The sequence below is a fragment of the Rhinoraja longicauda genome, chromosome 23 (genome assembly GCF_053455715.1).
Source record: "Rhinoraja longicauda isolate Sanriku21f chromosome 23, sRhiLon1.1, whole genome shotgun sequence".
Classification (NCBI taxonomy): Eukaryota; Metazoa; Chordata; class Chondrichthyes; order Rajiformes; family Arhynchobatidae; genus Rhinoraja; species Rhinoraja longicauda.
In genome coordinates this window covers 5,961,455-5,976,554 of record NC_135975.1, presented here as the reverse complement: position 1 = coordinate 5,976,554, position 15,100 = coordinate 5,961,455, and the positions used below count along the sequence as shown (strand labels likewise).

General features: G+C 42.3%; 1 protein-coding gene across 2 annotated transcripts in view; it reads right to left on the bottom strand.

Moving 5' to 3' along the window:
* The window catches only part of mkln1 (muskelin 1, intracellular mediator containing kelch motifs), a 104,345-nt gene extending 90,576 nt beyond the window's left edge, over positions 1-13,769 (bottom strand). For both annotated transcript variants that reach the window (XM_078419525.1, XM_078419526.1), the window contains exon 1: positions 13,639-13,769. In XM_078419525.1, the coding sequence (XP_078275651.1) occupies positions 13,639-13,721 (83 nt within the window). In that variant the 5' untranslated portion in view covers positions 13,722-13,769. The remainder of the gene's footprint in view (positions 1-13,638) is intronic.
* Between the last annotated feature and the right edge of the window lie 1,331 nt (positions 13,770-15,100).

Below are 15,100 nucleotides of genomic sequence, written 5' to 3'. Positions count from 1 at the left end.
AACATTTCTTGAATAACTACTAACGCATCTGCAATGTTCATGCTTTAAAACTGATTTGGAACCTTAAGAGAATGTTATGTGTGATGAGGGCTCCTGAAACATTTTCTCCAAGTTTGAACACTTTATATATTAATTGGATAAGAAACAAGTACTGCAAACAGAACTTGTGTACAAATTAATACACAAATGTGTGAGGATAATCAATGTTGTATTATTAACCTGCCAATCCAAATGCCCTGGCATATAGCACACAAAACATGTTCTTGAATTAAGCTGTAGATATAAACATAAGTTTTCTATTCTGCTGCATACGATGGCCATGTTTAAGACAAAATCCAGGAGATGCAATTAGTCCAGTAAACAAAGAATGAGGACAATTATCCTTATTTTCCTCCCATGCTATCTTCAAACAAGTGAATACCCAGGTCTTTGTCGGATATTAACCAAGTGCTAACCTCCCACATGCCTCCACGAATGGAGGACCATCTGACAATTACATAAAAATCCCCACCCAGGCAGAATTCAAGCAGGTGTCATCTGACATTAAGAAATAGAGTTTAAGCAATGCTGAAGACAGTCATTTACACAATGCAAAATCTAGATTTTACTCGAGAAAAATATATCATAGTAGACAAGTTCCCAGCTACAGCTACAGCAAAAGAATCTTCAGCCAGAGGCAGAGCAATAATTCAAATTGGCATTGGGCATTTCCCATCTGTAACACATAAGTTTTCTGCAATTCAGGAAAAAAAATCAAAATGCTCACTGCTCATCAAAATTAAAGAAATGACATAAATTTTCATGGTTGATAAGACTATTCGTTGCCATTTTGCTTACATTAAAAAGACTGAGAAATTCACTTTAATGTCAATGTTAAATCAGTTATAATAAGCAATACAAGATCAATTTTTTTAAGCAGTCTACAGAGTACATTGACCGTCCGTGAAAAGCAACGTTAGTTTTGGATCAGGAGCTCCAAGTTTAAAATCAACAATATGCCATGTGATGGTAATATTGTAACACAATGAATGAGGAGTTCCATGGCCTGTTTCACGAGTCAAATCTAAATGATATTAATAGCTACAGAATCCTTGCTCATCATGATCTCAGACAGTTTGTGAGGCAAAAAGATGTGAAATATGGGCAAGCACATTACATCTTCAGTAGATGTTAACTCCTTAAACATGTCTAATCCTGCACCAACCAATCTATTTGCTCTTGCATCTGTTGAGTACAATATAGAAGAGACATTATGTCTATTGCAATGATTACAGTTAAACCACAATGTCCAAGGCAAAATTGCCATGATCTTATGCTTAAAATTTTATGAAACAAACCCACAGGACATAAACTACAGTGCAGGAAGACAAGATATTAAACAATGGTTGCTGAGACAACAATATGCAAAACCACTGCATATGTTCAACAATCTCTTCAATGACCTGTAGGTCAGAAACCACTAAATGAAGTTAAACTCAGTAAGAATTAAGTACAAAAAGGTACAAGATAAAATGCACCAGCTACAAAACCAACCATTGGATAAATCTCTCACGATCCTTCGAAGTGTTAGTTTATGAGATTAACAAGGATTGTGTCCTGTTGTGGAGCCTTTCAGTTATGAGGAGAGTCTGGATAGGCTGCATTTATTTTCCTTGGACTGGAGGAGTGAAAGAGGGGACTGGATTTTTGGTTTAACAAAGGGGGTTTTAAGGGAATCAGAGGATGATTTTTTTTCACCCAGAGAGTGGTATACAATGCATGAAGAGCTGGTAGAACAAGGTACTCAATTATTAAGAGATACACCGATCAGCCAAAACATTATGACCAATGACCGGTGAAGTGAATAACATTGGTTATCTTGTTACAATGACACCTGTCATGGGGTGGGATATATTAGGCAGCAAGTGAACAGTTAGTTCTTGAAGTTAATGTGCTGGATGCAGGAGAAATAGGCAGGAGTAAAGACCTGAGTGACTTAGACTCAAGGGCCAAATTGTTATGGCCAGAAGACTGGGTCAGAGCATCTCTGAAATGGCAAGGCTTGTGGGGTGCTCCTGGTCAGCAGTGGTGAGTACCTACCGACAGTGGTCCGAGGAGGGACAAACCACAAACTGGCTTCAGGGTGTTGGGCACCCAAGGCTCATCGATGCGCAAAGGCAATGAAGGCTATCCCGTCTTGTCCGAATCGACTGTGGGAAGCTGACATGCCGGTGGAGGGAGTGTGATGCTCTGGGCAATGTTCTGCTGGGAAACCCTGGGTCCGGCCATTCATGTGGACGTCAATTTGACACGTGTCATCTACCTAAACATCGTTGCAGACCAGGTACACCCCTTTATGGCAATGGTATTCCCTGATGGCAGTGGCCTCTTTCAGCAGGATAATGCGCCCTGCCACACTGCACACATTGTTCGGGAATGGTTTGAGGAACATGATGGCGTGTTCATGGTGTGGCCCTGGCCTCCAAATTCTCCAGACCTCCATCCGATTGAGCATCTGTGGGATGTGCTGGATCGACAAGTCCGATCCACGGTGGCTCCACCTCGCAACTTACAGGACTTGAAGGATCTGCTGCTAATGTTTTGGTGCCAGATACCACAGAACAGCTTCAGGGGTCTTGTAGAGTCCATGCCTCAGCGGGTCGGCGCAGTTTTGGTGGCACATGGAGGACCAACAGCATATTAGGCAGGTGGTCATAATGTTTTGATTGATCGGTGTACATAGATGAACACATGAATTGTAGAGGGCCCTACAAGTGAAAACGCAACATTGGTTTCACTTAGTTCATAGGAGAGCAAAAGGCCAGTTAATTGTGAAAGGCAGTTGACGTGGCCAATTTAAGTCCAATCCCTCAATCGGGGAAAAAAGTTGATGGGGAACCGTTTGTACACATGAAACGTGGTCTGGCTGAAGGATGGGCTCTCTTAATTGTTTGATTTTTCCTCAGAATAATATAGGTGCTATGGGTGGTGAGAGTCTATCGTACGGTTACACAGAGTAAAGAATTTACTGAGAAATGTTGCTACAGGTCATCGTAACCTTTTTAATGTGTATTAAAAAGGTTACGATGACCTGTAGCGACAGGAAAGGTAGCAATGGGTAGCAAAGGTTAATGGGTTGCAGTTCAAAAATTTGCAGTTGCTCAGTATCTCATGCTACACCTGATACTGAAAACAGTACTGGTGTTTTTAAATGGGTTTAACTGTGGAAACATGATTGAAAATTGACTATATTTTGCTCTCAGGAGCACTTGTACGATTGAACTCTGGAGACGGTGAAGTTAACTTGAATAAAAGCTGTATGTTCAATTGCATGCGGGAGTATGTTTTAAATCCGTGGAGTTTCATAGATTAGATTTCAACAAATGAATATGTTCATGTGTTTCAACTATTGGAGCACTCATTGAAGGGTATATGCAATGACACTAAATGCCCACTTTGAAGAATTTCACCTCCTCTCTCTGACGGAGATTCTGTGAGCCCCTCTCACTGCATCCCATGCGATTTCTGCCGCTCTCCTGCTGTTCGACCATGTTCTGCCAGGCTTTGTCCTGCTCCCTTCTCTCTACTAGATTTCTCCCCACAACTGCAATCAATTTGAAAAGGATCCCGACCCGAAACATTGTCTATCCATGTTCTCCAGAGATGTTGCCTGACCAGCACTGTGTTCTAGACAAGATTTCAACATGTGCAGTTCTTGCGTCTCAACCCATCTCCATTTACATCCAAGTCAGTTATATATATCATAAACAACAGCGGCCCCAGCACAAATCCCTGCAGGATACTGCTAGTCACAGACCACCAGCCAGAATCCTCCATCTTCAATGAGTAAGTGTTCTGTCAGTATATACGTTAACTGTCAAAATTACGCTAAGAACATAGCCTGACATGGGCCAGGAACAACCTGATTTGATCCTGCTTTCAGCCAGAAATATTGACAGATTAGCTGGAGGATCAGCTGCTTTGACGTCATCTGATCCTGTCGGAAGGAGCTTGTCCCACTAGAGCTTAATGACGCGAGTGGAATGAACTCCTGATGACAAGATTAGCCGGAGTTGGAATGAGCAGCTAAACTTGCAGATAATTTTCCTAAATTGTTGTCTGACATGTAAGGGAACAAGCTGCAGGTTTTTTTTAAGTTTTGCTTAGAATTGAACATGGTAACACTTCAACCAAAGGGATTCTGTAAAACTTTAGTAATAATATCTGCAATACACAGTTAGTTTATTGCCTGCAATAACCTTGTTTGAATTAACCTAGAATATTTATTTTATTACAAAACTCAACGGGTCAGGGAGCATCTGTGGAGGGACATGGACAAAGGTACAGAAGCTTGAAAGCGCGCATACCAGACTCTGGAACAGTATATGTAAAGGTTTATAAGAATCTTTATAAGATGCTGGAATCAATGGGGAAGATGCTGGAGTCAATTATAAAAGACGAAATTGCAGAGCATTTGGATCGCAGTAACAGGATCGTTCCGAGTCAGCATGGATTTACGTAGGGGAAATCGTGCTTGACTAATCTACTGGAATTTTTTGAGGATGTAACTAGGAAAATTGACAGGGGAGAGCCAGTGGATGTGGTGTACTTCGACTTTCAGAAAGCCTTCGACATGGTCCCACATAGGAGATTGGTGGGCAAAATTAGAGCACATGGTATTGGAGGTAGGGTACTGACATGGATAGAAAGTTGGTTGACAGACAGAAAGCAAAGAGTGGGGATAAATGGGTCCCTTTCAGAATGGCAGGCAGTGACTAGTGGGGTACCGCAAGGCTCGGTGTTGGGACCGCAGCTATTTACAATATACACCAATGACTTGGATGAAGGGGTTAAAAGTACCATTAGCAAATTTGCCGATGATACAAAGCTAGGTGGCAGTGTGAACTGTGAGGAAGATGCTATGAGGTTGCAGGGTGACTTGGACAGGTTGTGTGAGTGGGCAGATGCATGGCAGATGCAGTTTAATGTAGATAAGTGTGAGGTTATCCACTTTGGTGGTAAGAATAGGAAGGCAGATTATTATCTGAATGGTGTCAAGTTAGGAAAAGGGGACGTACAACGTGATCTGGGTGTCTTAGTGCATCAGTCACTGAAAGGAAGCATGCAAGTACAGCAGGCAGTGAAGAAAGCCAATGGAATGTTGGCCTTCATAACAAGAGGAGTTGAGTATAGGAGCAAGGAGGTCCTTCTGCAGTTGTACAGGGCCCTAGTGAGACCGCACCTGGAGTACTGTGTGCAGTTTTGGTCTCCAAATTTGAGGAAGGATATTCTTGCTATTGAGGGCGTGCAGCGTAGGTTTACTAGGTTAATTCCCGGAATGGCGGGACTGTCATATGTTGAAAGACTGGAGCGACTAGGTTTGTATACACTGGAATTTAGAAGGATGAGAGGGGATCTTATCGAAATGTATAAAATTATTAAGGGGTTGGACACGTTAGAGGTAGGAAACATGTTCCCAATGTTGGGGGAGTCCAGAACCAGGGGCCACAGTTTAAGAATAAGGGGTAGGCCATTTAGAACAGAGATGAGGAAAAACTTTTTCAGTCAGAGAGTTGTGAATCTGTGGAATTCTCTGCCTCAGAGGGCAGTGGAGGCCAATTCTCTGAATACATTCAAGAGAGAGCTAGATAGAGCTCTTAAGGATAGCGGAGTCAGGGGGTATGGGGAGAAGGCAGGAACGGGGTACTGATTGAGAATGATCAGCCATGATCACATTGAATGGCGGTGCTGGCTCGAAGGGCCGAATGGCCTTCTCCTGCACCTATTTTCTATTGTCTATTGTCTAATCATTGGACATGTGCCGATTTTGCTCTGTGTCCTAAGGAAGCAGAGGTAATTGGTGTGCCTTCTTGGCTGTCACGGATTCAAGCAATGAAGGAATACCAGTATATATCATCAGATTCACGTCATAAACAAAAATACAGGTGAGTGAAGATCTAGAATATTATTTAACATGGAACAAACACTACAATTCACAAGAAATTAGATTAAGATCATTCCTAAGATCACACAGAAAGGAGTATCATGTGGGTTTTCAAAATTCAAAATCCTTATAGTTAAAGTAATTCCATTAGAGTACAAAAACAAATAGGAACAAATAGGTGTTGTGCTTCCCTTGTCTGAAAAGGGAAGCACAACACCTGTCGGACTTGGAGCAACCACAATCTCAAGCTTATACAAGGGTTCTTGACACATATGATCAAACCAAAAGAGCTCAAATACATATTTGACAAATCTTAAGTTGGAAAAAAATTGGTAGAAGTATTAAAAATCACAAAGACAATTCAAGGACCATTTAAGTTGAGTTGCAAGTAAACAGATTTAATCTTAAAGATGCAAATTTAGGACTAATATTGGGACTTTTTCCTCAAAGGACACTCAACAAATGGAAGAGTTTTCAGGAACAGTAGCAAAGAAAAAAATCTGTGAATCCAAGAAATTAAATGTTGAAATGTGGCAAGTCTCTGGATGAAATAACCAACGCCAAAACAGTCTTCCTCATCTGGAACCATTTAACCATTTTCAACATCTATTCATGCTGCCTGAGGGATGGTGATTCAGCCAAATTCAATACATCAACACAAACAAATCAGTGAAATCAAATCAAAAAGTAAAAGATAGTGCATTTAATCTCATGATTTTCATTCAAATGACAAAGAACTTGTGGTGGCATAACTAAAACAAAACATTTCCGAGAACATGGTAATGCAGCAAGTTAGGATTGTGTCCTTTATACCTCAGTCCAATCCAATACTGAGGAAAAATACTCTCCAGGGTAAAAAAATCTCTCAGTTCTCAGTGTATATGCAACTACAAAAAAAGTAACCTCAACATTACCCTATGCAGTTCAAAGTTGTTTATTTTTCAAATCTATCGATTGGTACATGCTGTTACTTCCACGTCAAATTACTTTAAAAAAAGCTTTTAAGTGTCTCAACTATTGCATCATTTAGTTCACTCGTTTTATTCAATTACCAATGGATTCATCTGTATAAGAGTTTCTTTGGCTTGGAAAGTGAAAAGGAATGACACAAGTTCACAAGTTATAGGAGTAGAATTAGGCCATACGGCCCATCGAGTCTACTCCACCATTCAATCATCTCTGCCACCTAATCCCATTTTCCTGCCTTCCCATAACCCTTGACACCCGTTCTAATCAAGAATTTGTCTATCTCTGCCGTTAAAATATCCACTGACTTGACCTCCACAGCCCTCTGTGACGAAACAGCATTTATACATCATTAATATTCTCAACCTCTATTTTAAACTGCAATGTATTAAACCTTTTTTGCAGCTTTAAAAATACATATTGTCGTCAAAAAGCTGCAGCATCTAGATGGCGGCAGTGGAAGGTGATGGAGAAAGTTGACGGCTGTGAACAGTCCGCAAACTCACTTCTGTGGCCTTGGAAAGTACACTAACGTTCTGCAGTCAGCTCGGGAAACAGAGCATGGTGGCCTCTGTGCAAATTGTGGAGGAAACACTGAAGAGGACAGACAATGCTGGTGCAGCTTTCGTGGGTCATTGGTCACAGAGGTGGCTGCATCTCAATGGAGCAACGTTGGAAGGAGCCAGTGGCATCAGCTAGGCCAGCCCGACCCCTTTATCATCGATCAATCCAGTGTCGCCAGAACACTGGACAAGAAACTGAGAACATAAGATATTGCATATCTACTTCGGCCAAAATCGGACTTTTCAGGGATTTGGAAGTTGCAAGGTTGCACCAGAACATGGTGACTCTGTACTGTTCCATACGAAGATCTATTGTAGTCGTAGATTAATTTGACCGGATAGCGCACAGAATGAGCTTTCCATTGCATCTATGTGTATGTGACAATAAAATAAACTAAATCATTGCTATATTTTTGGCTGTTGACCCGTCTCATCTCAAGGCCGCTTTGCCTAAGGTCAAGCTCCCTGAGACAAACTGAGTCTGAAGAAGGGTCTCGACCCGAAGCGTCACCCATTCCTCCTCTCCAGAGATGCTGTCTGACCAACTGAGTTACTCCAGCATTTTGTGTCTACCCCCCTGAGACAATGGTGCAAGTTACTAGTTCAGCACTGAAACAGATAATTATTGTACATTGCTGAGAAAACAGACAGACACAACTTTGTATTTGGCTCACTTGTCAAAATGTGCAGTGTAAAGGTTTATTAAAAAGACCAACTGTTGAGAGAATAATCTGATCAACCCTGTATTGAAAATATTATATAAACAATCACCGTCTTGTGCCTATCAATTAGTGACTTGTGCTTGCCATACAATCATAGATCAACCCCTCAAATATCCACTTCTCTTATATCTGCTCAAAACCTCAGCTCAATAACATTTTCTATTTTTCCTGCAAGGTCAAACTGGAACATGAAATCAATTTCTCTTTTCATAGATGCTGCATGATCGCTTCACACTTCCAATACCTCATGTGCCTGAGAGGTTTCAGCACATGTTAAGATTGAAAAATAAATTACTTGGGCACAAATGTCTTCAATCTCTTAACGGCACCATATATCCTTCTTGGAAAGTCAGTTTCAATATTAAGCAGTTATGCAACTGTCTGTCTATTTCAATGGTTGAGTCAGGCAAATGAAGATTCCACGTCATTACTTTACATAACGTTAAAAAAAGTTCTCTCAATTCAAATGAAAATCAATAAAAAACTGCAGATGCCAGAAATCCAAATTAAACAGAAAATTCTGGAAATGATAAGTCAAGTCATATCTGTTACAGCCACTTCGTCAGAAATACTGTGTTTGCTCAAAGTGCTGAAGGAACTCAGTGGGTCAGGCAACATCTTTGGAGGGAATTCATCAGACGAAGGTTCAGGTTGGGACCCTTTTTTGAGACTGAAAGGTCCCAACCAAAAATGTCTGTCCATTCCCCTCCCAGATGCTGCCTGGCCCGCTAATTTCCTCCAGCACTGTGTGTTTTGCTCAAGATTACATCTGCAGTTTCTTCTGTCTCATCCAAAGCATTAACTGTTTCTCTTCCCACAAATGTGGCCTGACCAACTGAGTATCTTTCAGCATTTTTTGTTTTTATTCTGCCAATTTATGCCAAAGTCATTGCCGTTGGTTGCAAGTTGTCACAAATAGGATGTTTATCACATGTGATTGCCCCCAAAGCAACAAACTTATCAAATGATACAGCGGTAGAGTTGCTGCTTTACAGCGAATGCAGCGCCGGAGACTCAGGTTCGATCCTGACTACGGGTGCTGCTCTGTAAGGAGTTTGTACGTTCTCCCCGTGACCTGCGTGGGTTTTCTCCGAGATCTTCGGTTTCCTCCCACACTCCAAAGACGTACAGGTATGTAGGTTAATTGGCTGGGTAAATGTAAAAATTGTCCCTAGTGGGTGTAGGATAGTGTTAATGTACGGGGATCGCTGGGCGGCACGGACTTGGAGGGCCGAAAAGGCCTGTTTCCGGCTGTATATATATGATATGATATGATATGATGGCTCCAGGGAACAAATGACCTACTCCTCTCCCTAATATGCACATATTCCTGTGTACAAATAGAAACATTTAGACAAAGTTAATTCCATAAGACCACTGGTGCGAGTATGCCAGTCAGAAGTATTTGAAACAGCAACCTATTTCACCCCAAATGCATGCTCTATCATACTAGATAGAGGATAATTATTTTTCCTCAACAAATACTAATTTGATTGACAATATAGCGTCAGGTATATTGCAATATCATCTGCAGGTATTCACAAGCAGACGACCTGTATTTAGTTTCTTAGAAATTCACCATATTTAGTGTAGAAATCACTGGAGTGTTAATGAAGATTTTAAAGCATTCTTTGAAATAAAACCAAAGTACTCTCTCTCTCTCTCTCTCTCTACGTCACAGATGTTCGTTGAATGATGCTGCATGTGAAATTTCCATCGCATTAACAGCACTTTTTCTACTGCATAATTGATTTCACAGAAGCATTTGCATTAACTTTACCTTAAACAAAGCACTCAGTAAATCAAGTCTCTTTCATTCCATTAGAGCACGTACCAAAACATAAAGTCAAAATTATCTCAAAGCATTGGTGCAAGGAAGTTATTTCTTGCCTTCCAAGATAATATATAAAAGCCAATAAATTCATAACTATAATAACATAGAAATAAGCAGATTATTCATTGCAATGGGACCCAAAAGCAAAACGTCGGCCTTAAACTATTACTATCTGCCTTTTAGACAACTATCAAAGCAACTGTAATAAGCGACGAGGTAGCTCCAGAATCTAGTGTTTCAATCCAGAACATTCAGTTATCATAGGGTCAGAATTGTACAGCACAGATACGGGCCGACAGCCCACCTCATACATGCCAGTCTTTATGCCCATCTACACTAATCCCATTTGCCCACGTTAAATTCATTTTGCTTTGACACTTTGCCTCCCAAGATCACCATTAAAATCTTCTTCCTCATCAACCACCTTAAACCCAGACATTTATTTTAGGATAGACACAAAATGATGGAATAACTCAGTGGGACAGGCAGCATCACTGGAGAGAACGTTTCTGGACGAGACCGAGCTCAGTCTGAAGAAGGGTCTCGACCCGAAATGTCACCCATTCCTTCTCTCTCTTGAGATGCTGCCTGATCCGCTACTTGATGCTACTTTTGAGGAATTTAATCTCATCATGTGCAAAATATTTTGGGGAAATATCAAAGAATGTGGGTATAACTTTAATATAGAAGGGACAAAATTTAAAGGAGGTGTGCAGGGCAAGTGGTGGGTGTCTGGAACCTGCTGGTACAGGTGGTGCGGAGGTAGATACAATTGTGGCATTTAAGCTTTTAGACAGGCGCATGGATGAGCAGGGAATAAAGAGTTGAATGGACCACAGGGCCTGCTCCTTTGCTGTACTGTTCTATGTTCTGTATCACATAGAACAATCATTTTACATTAATAATGGACAAATATTGACAGTTAATCTAAATAGGTCAGTTGTAACAAAGAGCAAAATAATTCCAATGTTTTAGTCATTCCCAATTTTCTTCAAGTTTTTATTTCAGGTAAAACTCAATAAAATCAGCAAACCATTTAATGATATCGTGGGACCTCTAATTGCTGCTATATAATCGAAAAACTTTGAGCTCCTTCATGATTAAGAGTACAAATAACAAACTAAAGGAACAAACTTTTTTTACACCAACAACAGCAACTATGAAGAGCCAAGCCAAGTTGAGGTGGTGGTCAAATGAATGAAATAACAATCACCTCCCGGGTAGAATTTTGACACCAATATAATGGTTGATAAGCAAAAGGAAAGAAAATTAATCAGTTCCAACAATAAATATGAACAATAATGTTCAATTATACAGTGTGTCTATTTGCTGAGAATACATTTACTGAAACCAATCAGATTATTTGTGAAAAAGAGAGAAGACTTCAGAGTACTCAAGTTAAACAAGATTTATGATCAACACAAAGTCAGTCAAAATTTAATGTCAAAATTTCACTTATGATCTGGAATCCAGTGTACAGTGGATGGATACAAATGTTACTGTGGCACTCAAAAGCAATTGGATGAATACTTGAACATAAAACAACTCGTGGAGTTACAGGCAAAGTGGGACTACTCCTTTAAGAGGCAGCACCAATCCAATGCAATTTTTTTGATTAACAGACTCTTTCAGCTAAATTTTGCTATTCCATTGAGTTTTATCTCACAGCCACACATCAAAGGCTGTCAAAATCACAGACCCGTGCAGTTGTAAGCCAAACTTTGTTCAGCTGTTAATGTCAAAGAAAGGATTTGCCAGCCACATAATTTCACAACCTGTGTTTGACAGTAATCCCATGGCTTTATTTGCCACAAGATACTGCATATCTAACATTCCCAAATATTTGAAGTGGATGACAGTATTTGCAGATACTTGACACGTTGCAAAGATCATGTGCAAACAGTGGTATCAAGTACAAACTTTCCAAAAAGTTCTGTGCTCCTTTCAATGGATGTAACAACATCACAATGAAGGAACCAAAGTACCTCAGACTGATCCAAGGCTCAATTTTTGGAAAATATTATCAACTTATATTTTCAAGCCACAAATGTAGAAAAAGGCTTTCTTGTAACAATTTTTAAAACAAATTATTCATTCAGCTTGTCTCACAATACACTGATAAAATAAAACAAATGATAACCGATTCCAAATCTCTTTTTGCTCAAGACTCGAAACCACACAATTTCAAACCACTAAAGAGTCTGAAGAAGGGTCCCGACCCAAAACATTGCCTATCCGTGCCCTGGAGATGCTGCCTGACCCACTGAGTTACTCCAGCACATTGTCTCTTTTATTTTGTAAAGCAACACCTGCAGTTCCTGTGTCTACTAAAACATCTCTTCACTTTCACTTGACTGTTAAGCTTTAAGATACATACTTGGCTAGCAGATAAGTATTTATAAAACAAATGATCTTGCCATTGCGGCAAATCAAGAAATTGCCCATTGCAGTTTATCACAAGTTCTGGTGGTGTTGTGGGAAGGAGGGGACTGAAATGAAAACTACGGAAAGGTGGGCAGAGGCTTACAGCCCCATCAATTATGCTCTCGGCAGAAAGGGAACAACTTCCATGAAAATGCTCAAGTATTTTTCTTTGTGTGTCTATTTGTTGTAAGCCAACATCTGAAGTTCCTTGTTTCTACTCTTTAATGCATCACTAGATAGATATAGACAGTGAATAGAAAGATGGGTGAAGAGAGAGAGATGGGTGGACAGAGATGGGTGCAGGGGGAGATGGGTGAAGGGGGAGATGGGTGAAGGGGGAGATGGGTGAAGGGGGAGATGGGTGAAGGGGGAGATGGGTGAAGGGGGAGATGGGTGAAGGGGGAGATGGGTGGAGAGAGAGAGAGATATGGGTGGAGAGAGAGAGAGATATGGGTGGAGAGAGAGATATGGGTGGAGAGAGAGAGATGGGTGGAGAGAGAGAGAGAGAGATGGGTGGAGAGAGACGGGTGGAGAGAGACGGGTGAAGAGAGACGGGTGAAGAGAGACGGGTGAAGAGAGACGGGTGAAGAGAGACGGGTGAAGAGAGACGGGTGAAGAGAGAGACATGGGCGAAGAGAGAGAGAGATGGGCAAAGAGAGAGAGAGATGGGCAAAGAGAGAGAGATGGGCAAAGAGAGAGAGATGGGTGAAGAGAGAGAGGGACAGATGGGAGAAGAAAGAGAGAGATGGGTGAAGAGAGAGAGATGTGAGAGAGATGTGTGGAGAGAGAGAGATGGGTGAGGAGAGAGAGAGAGAGAGAGAGAGAGAGAGAGAGAGAGAGAGAGAGAGAGAGAGAGAGAGAGAGAGAGAGAGAGAGAGAGAGAGAGAGAGAGAGAGAGAGAGAGAGAGATGTGAGAGAGATGTGAGAGAGATGTGAGAGAGATATGAGAGAGATATGAGAGAGAGAGATATGAGAGAGAGAGATATGAGAGAGAGAGAGAGATGAGAGAGCGGCGTTTTCTTCTTCAGGCCCACCCGGGGCTGGCGAGGGGTCAGGGCGGCCTTCAGCGGTACTCGAGGCCGAGGCTTCGGCGGCAGCTGGGCCGCGCTGGCGGCGGAGCGGCGGAGCGGCGGGCGGACCCGTGGGGAGAGGGGACAGCGCGGGTGTGGTGTGACACGGGTTCGGCACGGCGGGCTGGATACTTACTCGGGGACGTAAGTAGACGAGTAGCTGGACCATTTGTGGAGGCAGTAGATCAACGCGCTCCGCTCGGGCAGCGCGGCCGCCATCTTACACCAGCGGCTCAGCTCGGCGGCCGCCGCACCACGTGACCCCGCCGGCCGGCCCCGGGGCTCAGTGCTGCCCCACGCAGGCCGCTCGGCGCCACAGCAGGCCGCCCCGGCCCGGGCTCAGTGCTGCCCCACTGCAGGTCGCCCAGCGCCACTGCAGGTCGCCCCCCGGCGCCACTGCAGGCCCGTCAGGCGCCAGTGCAGGTCGCCCGGCCCGGGCTCGGTGCTGCCCCACGCAGGCCGCCCGGCGCCACTGCAGAGGTACAGCCTCTCATATTTTGCTTGGGCAGCTCACAGCCCAGTGGTAATAATCATGATTTCTCTCACTTCAGGTCGCCCCGGCATTCCTTCATTCTCTATCCCACCCCCACCCAATTCGCACTAGCTTCTCATTTTCACCCTACAAAATCACCGTTACGTTTTTGCAGATAGACACAAAATGCTGGAGTAACTCAGCGGGTCAGGCAGCATCTCTGGAGAGAAGGAATGGGTGACGTTTCGGGTCGACCCAAAACGTTTTACTTCATATTCCCTGCACTTAAACGACTTTGGTGGTTTCTCACGCTCATGGTTAGGATGCTTTCTTTAATCAGGCTGGTTTCAAGGGGGGATTGAATGCCTGGATCTCCCAGTTCTCTGATGAGTATGAGAAGGCACAGTCTCAATTCAATAATTAACGTGCATGTGTTTAATTTATCAGTGTGACATACCCAATATTTACCATCCCAAAAGCTATTATCCCACTTAAAACTACACCACTGCCTTTTACAGATAAACAATATGCTGACAGGGAATAGAAGAATAATTAGAGCTGAACATCATCCAACCTCCCTTGGCTGTCGATGAAAATATTAGGTTCAAATGGTTCCTGCTAACAAATTCTTGGAACATAGCACTGGCATGTACTTTAGTTTTGTTTTTTTTTCTCTGCAAACCTTTTGTTTGATCCACACTAAAATAAATTATAAAAACAGATAATGAATCTTAGGAATTTACATGAAACTTTCCCTGAAGGTTGTCTTTTGCAAAGAGTAAATGACAAATATATGCAACAGCAAGTTTTGAGATAATGGCTGAAGTTCTTCAATATCTTGTCTGAAAAAACTTACCAATGCATTTTGTTTCTGATACAAATGGAGTACAGTGTGTCAGTAGCATTTGTATTTAGTTTAGTTTGGAGATATAGCGCGGAAACAGGCCCTTCGATCCACCAGGTCCGTGCCAACCAGCGATCCCCGCATATTAACACCATCCTACACCCACTAGGGACAATTTTTACATTTGCCAAGCCAATTAACCCTACATACCTGTACGTCTTTGGAGTGTGGGAGGAAACCAAAGATCTCGGAGAAAACCCACGCAGGTCACGGGGGAGAACG